This window comes from Panulirus ornatus, chromosome 12 (genome assembly GCF_036320965.1).
Source record: "Panulirus ornatus isolate Po-2019 chromosome 12, ASM3632096v1, whole genome shotgun sequence".
NCBI classification, from domain to species: domain Eukaryota; kingdom Metazoa; phylum Arthropoda; class Malacostraca; order Decapoda; family Palinuridae; genus Panulirus; species Panulirus ornatus.
This window is the reverse complement of record NC_092235.1, coordinates 27,067,700-27,083,148: the sequence shown is the minus strand read 5'-3', so window position 1 is coordinate 27,083,148 and position 15,449 is coordinate 27,067,700. Positions and strand designations below refer to the sequence as shown.

Sequence of the window (15,449 nt, the reverse complement as noted above, 5' to 3'; positions counted from 1 at the left end):
CATTTTTCTGTAAAAGTTTCTGTTGCCTTGATAAAGGGAAAAGGATGATTGGCTTGATATTTGTACTGAGGTAGGTGAAGTGGAAGCCCTATGGAGAAGAAAGAAAATCATGAACAACTTTGTAAAATGAATGTGGGAAATTGTATAGAAAACTTTTATCCCCAATGCATGGTTGACTACTGGTTGTTGATAAGACTGATTATGATGAAAGAATTATTGTATTAGAATCACTGGTTATAAATGTATGGGTGCAGCAGAGGTGATTGTAAGATAAGGTGACTGTGGTTTAGGAGCATAATGGAAACTGATAATTTTATGCTGTTCTCTGAGCAGAATAAGAAGAGCCTGACAGAATGATGTCATTTTAGGGAGATGTTTATAAGTTTATGGTTTTTTAAAGGGAAGGTTAGTCTCCCCATAATTACTTTGCATCAGCAAGAAATGGAAACTAAAGAAATTTAGTTACTTGGGAACAATAATAATGAAGAATGGCTGTGAAGTAGCATAGATTTCATTTGATTCAGTGAAGATAGATATCCATTCTGTGTTCATAGTCCCAAACATCAAAAGTATGTCATCCAGATTTCATTATAATTTGAACAATTATAATGACTGTAAAAGTAATACATACTTCCATCCCAGAACCTTCACTAGTTGGGGTCATAGGTCGAGAAGTATTGTGTTGTATAAAAATTCAAGGTAAGAGAATTACTGATTGCTTATTAGCATCACTGGTAAATGTTACTTATAATTAGCTAAATTATTAATGTTGTTGGGGTACTAGTTTTGTTGAAATGATTTTTTAATAATTTTTTTTTCTTTTTTTTATTTTTAGATATTATGTAGAAACACAAAAGACTCTCCTCTGGTCCTCAACAAGCCAGCTGTGTTTGCACCGGCAGGGAACAATAGCAACTTCCAAAGTCCCCCAACGGGTCAGGCCAATCCCAATGTTCGAAGATCTTCACGTCTATTTGGCAATAGTAATTCTGTCAAGGTGAGAAATATCGTATTTGACTGCCCAGGAAATGATAAAATGCTTGTCTAAAGATTCTTAATGAAATGCAGTGCAGTTTTCCTTTAGTGCATTAACTTGATTATTCAACATCCAGGAAAACAACAAGAGTCGTTTTGTAGCTCCAAAATCTCCAGCTCGAAAAACGAAAACAAGGTCTTCAAAGAGCCAGTCAAGTCTTTCTGAACTTAATGAGAAAAATAAGAGTGAAAATCAAGATATTATTTCTCCATCTGAAAAATCTTTCCCAGAAAAGCCAGCTACTCCCCAGAATCTCACACAACAAGCATTGTTTATTCAGAAGCAGTCTGCAGGTGAGCTTTGGGTTAGACTTGTTTTTCATATCTGTTGTTGTATCCATTTTGTTAAGTTATGATTCAGAACTAGTGAAAAAATTGCTTTTAAAGTTTGTAGAGTATTATGAGGAATTTGCCAGCATTTATGGTTGGTCACTGTTATTGGAATTCAAGAATTCTTTTTTCATATTTTTCTCATGTTACTTAAAGAGATTAAAGCAGTTTATAATTCTTGTAGTTATTTCTCAAAAATTCCCCATTTTAGTCATGTATTTTATTTTTTCTTGGCCATAGATGGGTTAATGTCACTTCTTCGAGATATGGGTGCAGCATATCAGCAGCTAGCACAGTACAACTGTGCACGAGCAATAGAATTGTTGACTGCCCTTCCAACTCAACACTACCGTACAGGGTGGGTCTTGGCCCATATTGGAAAGGCATATTTTGAAATGAACGATTACCAACAAGCTGTCAAGTAAGTTTACAGTATAGTAGTTTACTACTATACCTTTTTTGTGACGTAATAGGTCTGTTATCATATTTTCATTGATTACTGTTTGTTTTCATAATCCCAGCTATACTTTTTTGTCTTATGCACAGCATACCCAAAAGACTGCAAATGCACCTTTCCTCTTTTCCAGTCCTGGCAATCTCATAGTTGTCTCTCTTACCAACAGAACCCCATTTGATTTTTTTTTCTGTACTTTGAATGCTTCTGAATTACCATCTCTTCCTTGTTTTTAATTCACCTATGACCCTTTCTGAATTGTTTTATTGCAAGATCCAATGGAAGAAGAGCAAAACATAGACTAAATGGTATAACTCACTTTGTCCTGGTCACTTTTGCTCCAAGACCAGTACTTCTCTTTTTAGCTTTATGTACAGGTTCTGTCCATCCTGAAGAAGGAAGACTATTCTTAGTTTGTATTTTTCATATGACTTGGTTGTGAAATTTTAGTGCATAAGTGTAATGAATGGGTACAAGTATCCCTTTTTTGTGACTTTTTGTAAAGGTAAAAACAGATTGCTAGATTTTTTTCGCAACTGCTTTTCTAGCATCTGTGAGGTTGTCAGTAATAGACAAACCGTGGCCTCAGTTGCACACATCCACTGTGGCTGTCATGTATAAAGAACTTCAGATGCAGTTTATTTATCCTGCTGTCTGAGTATATGTGACATTGCAATCATACTTCTTTGATTAAGAGGTAATTTTCTTACTTTCTCAACAGATATTTATGGTAATTTTTCCCTTGGTTGTGAAATTTTAGTGCGCAAGTGTAATGAATGGCAGTATCAATTGCTGTCTGCTCAGGTACTTCTTCACTTCAATATTTCACTTTTTGCATGTTAAGACCCCATATGTTTTACTGAAAAATTTTCTTTTTCCTGGGATGAAGTTTTAATTTGCTTTACTACTAGGAGAGTTTAACATTCTACTATAGTGGGTAGTCAGTAAAATTGTCTAAGATAGTAATCCAAATCATGATTAGTGTCCATCCTAATACCCCATTAGGTCTCTGTAAGAAGAGGACTAGCAAGTTTTTTTCCCCACAGGAAAAAGGTTTTGAGTTTTCAACATAGTTATACACTCTAATGTCTGAAATACATTGTTTCAAAATCTGGCATCTCCCTAAATCTAGTGCTTGTTCAATGAAACGTTTAGCACTTCAGCTTCTGTGTGCTGTATTCACCTGTGCTATCTTAGTCTGTGTTTAACAAAGCTAATTAATGAAAAATCCTATTACATTAAGTGTCTCTACAGGAACTGATCAAGAAGTCAGCAGACTCTTGTACATGCTCAATTACAGAAATGTTAGTCCCTTCTCTGATGTTTCTGGGCCTGAGCAGAGTTTTGATGTTCCTCTAAACTCATCCACACTACCCCTAACATGAACAGTAAGACCTGCTTTCTGCCTCTCCTGAGGTATTATCTTTACAACAGCTTTAAGTGGGCCAATTGCCATCCCCAAACACTTCATCTGTCAAATAACTAGGTAAACAATAGTCTAAATGTACATTTTGGGATCAGAAAAAAAGACATTTGTGCAAGTACAGGAAATGGTTAGTTGTATGTTGAAAGTTTACATAAAATTGTTTTTTGGGAAAAGAAATCTGGACAGGATGTTACAGGTTATTCAGTTGGCTGTCAGCTGGTATAATAGACGCTCAGGGTCTGGTAAATGCTTAGTGCCATGGTTACTGGATTTGAGATGTTAAAGCATATCCAAATCTAAATAGAGCATGCCAGAGATGTACTTGCCAAACTTATACACCTTCACATTTTTATCATAGACATGCATAGTTGTGACATAATTGTAATAGTTGCTGGACATGGAGGGGGTACTTAGTAGGCTGGTGCCATCTTTTGGTGAGCTGAATCAAAATGCTGGAAGTGTGTTCACATTGTTCAGCCCTCATTACTTTGTAGGAAATTTTCCACATTACATGTTGTCCTCATGTATCCTGGATGGAAGTTAAACTTTGCTACTTGGCCTTGCCCCCTTTAGATTTAGAATTTGATTGTTAAAGTGATAAAAACCATTTTCATGAAATAAAGAAGACATTTTCATTTTAGGTTCTTCAGTGATGTAAGGGAGAGAGAACCACATCGCCTTCACTTAATGGAATACTACAGCACAGCTCTATGGCATTTGCAGAAGGAAGTTCAGCTGTCAGCCTTGGCACAGGTAATGTCTTCTGAAAGATTCATATTTGCTGATGATCTATTCAAGTATCCTGTAATCTTCAAGAGAAAAACAGAATAGGTATACCATTCAAAGGTAACTTGATAGAAAGCAATTACTCTTGCATTATTTTTCATAGTCATTATCTCAAGTAGGTAAGAAGTAACTCGCCAGATAAAGTGAATAGATCACCTGTTTGTTATGCCCCCTCCTTTGCAGTAGGATACCCCCCCCCTTTCCTCTTCCTCCATTCCCTTTCCCTGAATCCCCATCACCACCACCACCACTACTGCCATGTCCACCCCCAGATGCTTAAAAGGAAGGATCTGAAGTAAGTACTTTATACACACTTTAATTATGTTTTTTATAAGTGATATGCAGGACATGAGATTATCTTTCACAAGTGAAATGTTGATATGGAAGTTGCACTCCATATGAATGATATTTAGATAACATGAAATTTTTTCCTCTCGACAGGATTTGGTTGAAGAAGACCGGGAATGCCCTCAGGCATGGTGTGCCACAGGCAACTGCTTTTCCTTGCAGAAGGAACATGAAGCAGCCATCAGATTTTTTTCAAGAGCTATTCAGGTAAATGTAAAATGATATTTTTTAGCTGAACATGTACCTAAACTTATGAGGAAGAATTGAGTAGTTTTATTATGTAAAATGATCATTTAAATGCTTTGCCATCTTTTTTGAGTCATTCATAAATTTATGGGAAATATAGAAATCGGGTCCAGAAGTATTGCAGGATATGGAAAAAGATTAAAGTTGCTGAAGAAATCTTTGGAGAAAACAGCAGATGTATCTTGGGTAGTGTAGTAATTATTGTTGCTTGGATGAATTTGTAGGCTTAGGTTCAGGCTGTGGTTAGGTCATCCAACTGACATCCAGTGCAGCTATCAACCTTTCTCTGTATCTCAGTTCCTTCATGGGTTGATTGGGGGATAGGTATCTGGTGTGAGTCTGTGAAGGCAGACTAGACACAAAGTGTGCTGGCCCCATGTTTGAGGTAAAAGGACTTTTTAAGATCAAACTCAAGCAACAAAGGTTCAGAGATGAGTACCATGGCTAATTACATCACTGCATGGAATTTACCTTTTGCCTTCACTTTACGATTAAGAAGAATATATGGAACGTGTTTACACTTTTAGAAATTGAAATACAAGAAGAGGGTTTTCAGTACCCTGCTCCCACCCCCTTTAGTCATCTTCTACGACATGCGGGGATTATGTGGAAAGTATTCTTTCTCTCCAATATATATATATATATATATATATATATATATATATATGGGAAGTGAGTCAGTTGTTGTTCGCTGATGATACAGCGCTGGTGGCTGATTCATGTGAGAAACTGCAGAAGCTGGTGACTGAGTTTGGTAAAGTGTGTGGAAGAAGAAAGTTGAGAGTAAATGTGAATAAGAGCAAGGTTATTAGGTACAGTAGGGGTGAGGGTCAAGTCAATTGGGAGGTGAGTTTGAATGGAGAAAAACTGGAGGAAGTGAAGTGTTTTAGATATCTGGGAGTGGATCTGTCAGCGGATGGAACCATGGAAGCGGAAGTGGATCATAGGGTGGGGGAGGGGGCGAAAATTTTGGGAGCCTTGAAAAATGTGTGGAAGTCGAGAACATTATCTCGGAAAGCAAAAATGGGTATGTTTGAGGGAATAGTGGTTCCAACAATGTTGTATGGTTGCGAGGCGTGGGCTATGGATAGAGATGTGCGCAGGAGGATGGATGTGCTGGAAATGAGATGTTTGAGGACAATGTGTGGTGTGAGGTGGTTTGATCGAGTAAGTAACGTAAGGGTAAGAGAGATGTGTGGAAATAAAATGAGCGTGGTTGAGAGAGCAGAAGAGGGTGTTTTGAAATGGTTTGGGCACATGGAGAGAATGAGTGAGGAGAGATTGACCAAGAGGATATATGTGTCGGAGGTGGAGGGAACGAGGAGAAGAGGGAGACCAAATTGGAGGTGGAAAGATGGAGTGAAAAAGATTTTGTGTGATCGGGGCCTGAACATGCAGGAGGGTGAAAGGAGGGCAAGAAATAGAGTGAATTGGAGTCATGTGGTATACAGGGGTTGACGTGCTGTCAGTGGATTGAAGCAAGGCATGTGAAGCGTCTGGGGTAAACCATGGAAAGCTGTGTAGGTATGTATATTTGCGTGTGTGGACGTGTGTATGTACATGTGTATGGGGGGGGGGGGGGTTGGGCCATTTCTTTCGTCTGTTTCCTTGCGCTACCTCGCAAACGCGGGAGACAGCGACAAAGTATAAAAAAAAAAAAAAAATATATATATATATATATTTTTTTTTTTTTTTTTTTTTTTTTTTATACTTTGTCGCTGTCTCCCGCGTTTGCGAGGTAGCGCAAGGAAACAGACGAAAGAAATGGCCCAACCCCCCCCCCCCCATACACATGTACATACACACGTCCACACACGCAAATATACATACCTACACAGCTTTCCATGGTTTACCCCAGACGCTTCACATGCCTTGATTCAATCCACTGACAGCACGTCAACCCCTGTATACCACATCGCTCCAATTCACTCTATTCCTTGCCCTCCTTTCACCCTCCTGCATGTTCAGGCCCCGATCACACAAAATCTTTTTCACTCCATCTTTCCACCTCCAATTTGGTCTCCCTCTTCTCCTCGTTCCCTCCACCTCCGACACATATATCCTCTTGGTCAATCTTTCCTCACTCATTCTCTCCATGTGCCCAAACCATTTCAAAACACCCTCTTCTGCTCTCTCAACCACGCTCTTTTTATTTCCACACATCTCTCTTACCCTTACGTTACTTACTCGATCAAACCACCTCACACCACACATTTTCCTCAAACATCTCATTTCCAGCACATCCATCCTCCTGTGCACATCTCTATCCATAGCCCACGCCTCGCAACCATACAACATTGTTGGAACCACTATTCCTTCAAACATACCCATTTTTGCTTTCCGAGATAATGTTCTCGACTTCCACACATTTTTCAAGGCTCCCAAAATTTTCGCCCCCTCCCCCACCCTATGATCCACTTCCGCTTCCATGGTTCCATCCACTGACAGATCCACTCCCAGATATCTAAAACACTTCACTTCCTCCAGTTTTTCTCCATTCAAACTCACCTCCCAATTAACTTGACCCTCACCCCTACTGTACCTAATAACCTTGCTCTTATTCACATTTACTCTTAACTTTCTTCTTCCACACACTTTACCAAACTCAGTCACCAGCTTCTGCAGTTTCTCACATGAATCAGCCACCAGCGCTGTATCATCAGCGAACAACAACTGACTCACTTCCCAAGCTCTCTCATCCCCAACAGACTTCATACTTGCCCCTCTTTCCAGGACTCTTGCATTTACCTCCCTAACAACCCCATCCATAAACAAATTAAACAACCATGGAGACATCACACACCCCTGCCGCAAACCTACATTCACTGAGAACCAATCACTTTCCTCTCTTCCTACACGTACACATGCCTTACATCCTCGATAAAAACTTTTCACTGTTTCTAACAACTTGCCTCCCACACCATATATTCTTAATACCTTCCACAGAGCATCTCTATCAACTCTATCATATGCCTTCTCCAGATCCATAAATGCTACATACAAATCCATTTGCTTTTCTAAGTATTTCTCACATACATTCTTCAAAGCAAACACCTGATCCACACATCCTCTACCACTTCTGAAACCGCACTGCTCTTCCCCAATCTGATGCTCTGTACATATATATATATATATATATATATATATTTTTTGCTTTGTCGCTGTCTCCCGCGTTTGCGAGGTAGCGCAAGGAAACAGACGAAAGAAATGGCCCAACCCATACACATGTATATACATACACGTCCACACACGCAAATATACATACCTACACAGCTTTCCATGGTTTACCCCAGACGCTTCACATGCCCTGATTCAATCCATTGACAGCACGTCAACTCCGGTATACCACATTGATCCAATTCACTCTATTCCTTGCCCTCCTTTCACCCTCCTGCATGTTCAGGCCCCGATCACACAAAATCTTTTTCACTCCATCTTTCCACCTCCAATTTGGTCTCCCACTTCTCTTTCCCTCCACCTCCGACACATATATCCTCTTGGTCAATCTTTCCTCACTCATTGTCTCCATGTGCCCAAACCATTTCAAAACACCCTCTTCTGCTCTCTCAACCACGCTCTTTTTATTTCCACACATCTCTCTTACCCTTACGTTACTTACTCGATCAAACCACCTCACACCACACATTGTCCTCAAACATCTTATTTCCAGCACATCCATCCTCCTGCGCACAACTCTATCCATAGCCCACGCCTCGCAACCATACAACATTGTTGGAACAATGTTCCAACAATATATATATATATATATATATATATATATATATATATATATATATATATATTATTTATATTATTTATATTTATATTATATATATTATTTATTAGACTCCATTAAATTCACTCATTTCTTATTGATGGATAAATTCCATTTACTTTTAAGGAATATTATCTGGCAGCGGATGGAACCATGGAAGCGAAAGTGAATCATAGGGTGGGGGAGGGGGCGAAAATCCTTGGGAGCCTTGAAGAATGTGTGGAAGTCGAGAACATTATCTCGGAAAGCAAAAATGGGTATGTTTGAAGGAATAGTGGTTCCAACAATGTTGTATGGTTGCGAGGCGTGGGCTATGGATAGAGTTGTGCGCAGGAGGATGGATGTGCTGGAAATGAGATGTTTGAGGACAATGTGTGGTGTGAGGTGGTTTGATCGTGTAAGTAACATAAGGGTGAGAGAGATGTGTGGAAATAAAAAGAGCGTGGTTGAGAGAGCAGAAGAGGGTGTTTTGAAATGGTTTAGGCACATGGAGAGAATGAGTGAGGAAAGATTGACCAAGAGGATATATGTGTCGGAGGTGGAGGGAACGAGAAGTGGGAGACCAAATTGGAGGTGGAAAGCTGGAGTGTAAAAAGATTTTGTGTGATTGGGGCCTGAACATGCAGGAGGGTGAAAGGAGGTCAAGGAATAGAGTGAATTGGATTGATGTGGTATACTGGGGTTGATGTGCTGTCAGTGGATTGAATCAGGGCATGTGAAGCGTCTGGGGTAAACCATGGGAAGCTGTGTAGGTATGTATATTTGCGTGTGTGGACGAATGTATATACATGTGTATGGGGGTGGGTTGGGCCATTTCTTTTGTCTGTTTCCTTGCGCTACCTCGCAAACGCGGGAGACAGCGACAAAGCAAAAAAAATATATATATATATATATATATATTATCCCTGGGGATAGGGGATTAAGAATACTTCCCACGTATTCCATGCGTGTCGTAGAAGGCGACTAAAAGGGGAGGGAGCGGGGGGCTGGAAATCCTCCCCTCTCAATTTTTTTTAATTTTCCAAAAGAAGGAACAGAGAAGGGGGCCAGGTGAGGATATTCCCTCAGTGGCCCAGTTCTCTGTTCTTAACGCTACCTCGCTAACGCGGGAAATGGCGAATAGGTTTTTTTTTTTTTTTTTTTTTTTTTTTTTTTCCAAAAGAAGGAACAGAGAAGAGGGCCAGGTGAGGATATTCCCTCAAAGGCCCAGTCCTCTGTTCTTCACGCTACCTCGCTATCGCGGGAAATGACGAATAGTATGAAAAAAAAAAAAAATATCTGGGAGTGGATCTGGCAGCGGATGGAACCATGGAAGCGGAAGTGGATCATAGGGTGGGGGAGGGGGCGAAAATTCTGGGGGCCTTGAAGAATGTGTGGAAGTCGAGAGCATTATCTCGGAAAGCAAAAATGGGTATGTTTGAAGGAATAGTGGTTCCAACAATGTTGTATGGTTGCGAGGCGTGGGCTATGGATAGAGTTGTGCGCAGGAGGATGGATGTGCTGGAAATGAGATGTTTGAGGACAATGTGTGGTGTGAGGTGGTTTGATCGAGTGAGTAACGTAAGGGTAAGAGAGATGTGTGGAAATAAAAAGAGCGTGGTTGAGAGAGCAGAAGAGGGTGTTTTGAAGTGGTTTGGGCACATGGAGAGAATGAGTGAGGAAAGATTGACCAAGAGGATATATGTGTCGGAGGTGGAGGGAACGAGGAGAAGAGGGAGACCAAATTGGATGTGGAAAGATGGAGTGAAAAAGATTTTGTGTGATCGGGGCCTGAACATGCAGGAGGGTGAAAGGAGGGCAAGGAATAGAGTGAATTGGAGCGATGTGGTATACCGGGGTTAACGTGCTGTCATTGGATTGAATCAAGGCATGTGAAGCGTCTGGGGTAAACCATGGAAAGCTGTGTAGGTATGTATATTTGCGTGTGTGGACGTATGTATATACATGTGTATGGGGGGGGTTGGGCCATTTCTTTCGTCTGTTTCCTTGCGCTACCTCGCAAACGCGGGAGACAGCGACAAAGTATAATAATAAAATAAAAATATATATATATATATATATATTTTATCCCTGGGGATAGGGGAGCAAGAATACTTCCCACGTATTCCCTGCGTGTCGTAGAAGGCGACTGAACATGCAGGAGGGTGAAAGGAGGGCAAGAAATAGAGTGAATTGGAGTCATGTGGTATACAGGGGTTGACATGCTGTCAGTGGATTGAAGCAAGGCATGTGAAGCGTCTGGGGTAAACCATGGAAAGCTGTGTAGGTATGTATATTTGCGTGTGTGGACGTGTGTATGTACATGTGTATGGGGGGGGGGCCATTTCTTTCGTCTGTTTCCTTGCGCTACCTCGCAAACGCGGGAGACAGCGACAAGGTATAAAAAAAAAAAAAAAAATATATATATATATATGTGTGTGTGTGTGTGTGTGTGTATATATATATATATGTGTGTGTGTATGAGTGGATGGGTTGTTCTTTGTTTATTTTCTGGTGCTACCTCGCTGATGTGGGAAATGGCCATCAAGTATAATAAAAAAGATAATATGGAATGTGGAATATGGTAACTACAAAGAAAGAAATATGAATGGGTTTGAGTTATGCCACACACTTTCAGAGAAAAGCATAGTTGCTTCATAGGAGGAAAGGTGTACAGGCTGCAATAATATTTAAAAAGAATGTATGTGAGGGATGGTTAATTGGGTGAACTAGAATGGGTGCATTGGCCAGCTCTTTTCTTAGGAAATATGTTATGAAATAGAAGGATGGCCTGTAGCTGTGAAAAAGAGGCAAGAATAAGTTTGGGAACTAGGGGCTTGAAAAGAATACATAATTCTTTATGCTTTTAATCCATCACAAGTTGAATAGGAGCAGAGTGATAAAAATAACCAATTAAAGAAAGGAATATTAAAATGATAAAGATAGAAGATGATAAGTGAAATTTCCCTAATAGTAGATTGACATACTTATGGGATCAATGAAGGATAGTACATGTATCACAGATTTCATTGGATGATGTGAATGATGAATGAGATGTCTTGAGGGTTTTGCATAATCACCTCCCTGCACAGTTGGAAATTGGTAGTAAATATTACTTGTGAATGTTCCCAGTTGATAGGTTTGATGTTCAGATTTTATCTTGAAAATGAAGGGCCTGTGAAAGTAGCTGTGTTTTAAAAAGAGGTACTTTTTAATCTCAAGTGATGTGTCTGTTTTTTGTTATTCCTTTGAATCACAGTGTTCTATATACATTACCATTAATCTCTTATACTGTACTGAGATTTCAGTTTTCTTCGGTACATGCAGCATCAGAATAGTTGTATCACAGTAATTTTGATGTCTAGTGTGCTTTGATATTATTTGTGGGGTCTTATGTATGAAGAGTCAAGAATATACTTCTGGAAATGACTTCATAGAAACTCTTGTTCAAATATTTTTTCCTTTTTTTTTTTTTTTTTACAGGTGGATCCAAACTTTGCATATGCATACACTTTACTTGGTCATGAACACATAGCCACGGAAGAACTTGACAATGCCTTGAGCTGTTATCGAAGTGCTGTGAGAATAGATCCTCGACATTATAATGCTTGGTGAGTTTTATCAGTGTTAGTGTAAGTGAATTAGACTTAGATATTGATGCTGTAGAGAGAAGGATCAGATTTTTATATTCTTTTCAGTATTTGGCCTGGAACTTTGGTGAGAGTTAGGTATCCTCTTGAACTAACAGCAGTACAACCATTAAACACAAGGTAACTTCTGCAATAGTAAAGAAAATCCTTCATAATAGTAGACTGAAAAGATTTGGTCATAAATAGTCAAAGTGACTGATTTCTTTAGGCCATATCTGCAGCCTAAGTTTCCTGGCTCGTGAGGACTATTACTTTGATGTTCTCAAACTTGTGATTCACAGTATTGGTATTGGCTTTGCACCTTTGACTGAAATATGAATTTCAATTTCATAGGAAGGGTAGGATCACCCTAATTTACTGTTAATATTCCTGAAGAAGATAATCAGTCAGTGGGCATAAAATTATGCAGTATTTTCAGTATTCTGTTTTTCTTCAACAGGTATGGCATTGGTCTGGTACTGTTTAAGCAAGAAAGGTTTGCACAAGCAGAGTCTCACTTCAAGAAGGCCCTCAGTATCCACCCACACAGCTCTGTTTTGATGTGCCATGTTGCTGTTGTACGTTGGCTGTGAATGTTCAGTTTATATATGTATATAGTTTTGATTTCTTAATATAGATGACCCCCTTCTGTTTTTTAAAGACATGCTTTCCACCATCCCCAAAATTCATAGATTATTCTTTTTCATCCCCACTCCCTTCCCATTAGGTTCACATATAGGTTTTGAAATTTCTCAAATATATATTTGTTCATTTATCAGTCCATATCTGTTTACTGATACATGGGGTAGAAGCAGACTGCAAAAACTTAGATAGATTGAGAATGAAAGACATAAGAAAAGCTATGAATTGGTTAATAAAGAGGCATAATGAAAGTATAAAGAAAATCATAAAGAAATTAGAACCATAATTTTTTTCCCCATTTGCCTTTCTCACCATAGGTATCAAGAACAAGCAAATAACAGGCTCATTTGTGCACATTCACTCTTTATCTGTATGATACAGTTAATCCAAAGCCTCCATTTAACAGCCAAGTCACATGGACTTTATTCTTTCATGTTCATGTCCGTGTGTGCATTCACACATCATGTTCATAGGTGCACAATATCTCGACTGTATGATTGAATGTAAACCAAACATACCACAGATACTGCATAGAAAGCTCTACTCATGATGAAAACTTTAAATTCAAGGGGTCAAAGATCAAGGTCTTAAGGACTATGATTAAGTACTATGATTTTACTGAATTATTTGATTGTGCACATATTAGACATGTGACATAGATACTGCATACAAAACAGTACTTGAAATTATGCTTCAAAGGTCAGGGTCAAAGGTTAGAGTCATAAGGTCTTGTGAACTGAGCACACAAAATCTGAAATCGAATTTAATGAACATATACCAAAGGCTGATAGAGTCAAGGTTAAAGTGAGTGATGATTCAGAAGGACAGAGGCCAGTGGAATTTGAGTGAAGGTTAGTTAGACTAAGAATGAAAGAGAGAGAGCAGAGCAAGTTGGCTGAATATAGAGGAAAATTAGGTTAGGTACAGTTAGAAAGTTATTAATATGAAAATTAGCATGGAAGAAATAAGGTAAGATAGGACATATGAAGAAAAATACAAGTTGATTATGCTGGGACAATACAAAGGGTCAGGGAATGGGGTGAGATAGAGTGACATAGGAGAATAATGTGAAATAGAAAAGTGGGTAGACTTGCAGAAGGACTGTTGTAATGTAGATAAGGAGAAAGTAATGTAGGTTGATTTGATATGAAGATTGTTGATAAGGTAGGATGGAGAATAATGAGATTACTTTTATTGCAGTGAGGATAGTCAGGTATTTTTGGCATGGAGATATATGCATGAGAACCAAAAGGTTAGAAATCATGCTATTGATGAATGACTTAAGTACTTGAAATACTTCTTTCTATGTTGACGTATGAATTTGACCATCAATAGGTGGAGCATGCCTTACAGAAGAGCAGCGCTGCCCTTGCCACACTAAATCGTGCTTTAGCTGTGGAACCTCGCAACCCACTTTGTAAGTACCACCGAGCATCCATTCTACATGCCACTGATCGTCACCAGGATGCACTTGCTGAACTAAATCACCTGAAGGAGATTGTTCCCAAGGAATCTAATGTTTACTTTTTGCTTGGCAAGGTGAGAAATTTTCATTTCTATTATGCTCTTGCTTTTTTTTTTATAAGCAGTCTAGTATACTGTGTAATAGATGCATGGATACCTGCTTAGACCTTGTTTTAGAATACAGAGAGTGCACTCAGAGGGGATTTTTGAATGACTAGCTTCTTGAATTGAGTTTTCCATTTAGAAATTTACTTTTTCTAAGTTGTGGTGATGCTTAATGTTTTGACTTTTGTGACAGTGAAAGACAAACTGAGGTAGTGATGGCTGTAAGGAAAAAGTTACAAGTTAGATATTTATTATTCATTGTTATATTAGCAGACAGTTATCTTTTGAGTGAAATATACAATTAAAAAGAATTAGTATATTATGAAGAACACTTTTATACTGTAAATTTTCACTTTTTAATGTGAAACCATTCTGCAGGTGCACAAAAAGTTGGGCCAGACACACCTAGCTTTAATGAATTTCTCTTGGGCTATGGATCTTGACCCTAAAGGTGCCAATAACCAATTTAAGGAAGCAATTGACCCTGCAATCAATCGCTTCCCTGTTGATGATGATGACACCACAAACAACAACCCACATGATAATGGTGGGTTATTAAGCCTGTTTTAGCTTTTGATATGTTTTCCTTTACATTTTTATTATTTCAGTTGCACAGTTTATGTGTTCTGCCTGCCGATTTTATTTATATCAGTGATATGAGCATCAGGTGTTACTTCCTGCCTGTGGTTACACAGCGAGTGAAAATTAACTTCATTGATCCTGTTTCTTTGTTGACTCCAAAGGAATCCATCATTTCCCCACTACTGGAAGATGTATAGCTTTGAAGCTGCAGTAAGTCCTGGTAAAGGGTACTAAAATAACATTGAAACCCTTTCAAGACAGAGCTCTTTGGGCAATTATAGATAATATATTTGACATCAATTTTTTAATTGTAATATTTGCTTAAATGTTTGTTGGTGAAAATTAGTAGATAAAGCTAAAGTCTCTTTAACCCCAATAATTTTTTTAGTAATCAAAGCTGTATACATAAGTAGTTAGGTAATGGAGAGACAAGAGTATGAGCATGCATACTCATATGTATTCTTCCATATATGTAAGCAGTTATGTATTTGCCTGTATAGAGAGGGGAGGTGTTTCCAGACTGCCTGTCATTGGTAACACTGAGTGTGGGATACCATCTTTGACAAGGCTTTATCATTATCAGTAAATGAAAAGGACAGTCATCATTTACCTTCCCACCCTAAAGAAACCCCCCTAGGGCTAAGGCAC

At 38.8% G+C, this 15,449-nt stretch overlaps 1 protein-coding gene across 1 annotated transcript in view; it reads left to right on the top strand.

The window, feature by feature from the left end:
- Cdc27 (cell division cycle protein 27) overlaps window positions 1-15,449 on the top strand; it is a 29,346-nt gene that overhangs the window by 6,819 nt on the left and 7,078 nt on the right. Inside the window, exons 5-13 of the mRNA XM_071667636.1 lie at window positions 836-997; window positions 1,113-1,329; window positions 1,606-1,786; window positions 3,887-3,998; window positions 4,473-4,586; window positions 11,863-11,990; window positions 12,469-12,586; window positions 13,986-14,189; window positions 14,598-14,766. Of these exons, the coding sequence (XP_071523737.1) occupies window positions 836-997; window positions 1,113-1,329; window positions 1,606-1,786; window positions 3,887-3,998; window positions 4,473-4,586; window positions 11,863-11,990; window positions 12,469-12,586; window positions 13,986-14,189; window positions 14,598-14,766 (1,405 nt within the window). The remainder of the gene's footprint in view (window positions 1-835; window positions 998-1,112; window positions 1,330-1,605; window positions 1,787-3,886; window positions 3,999-4,472; window positions 4,587-11,862; window positions 11,991-12,468; window positions 12,587-13,985; window positions 14,190-14,597; window positions 14,767-15,449) is intronic.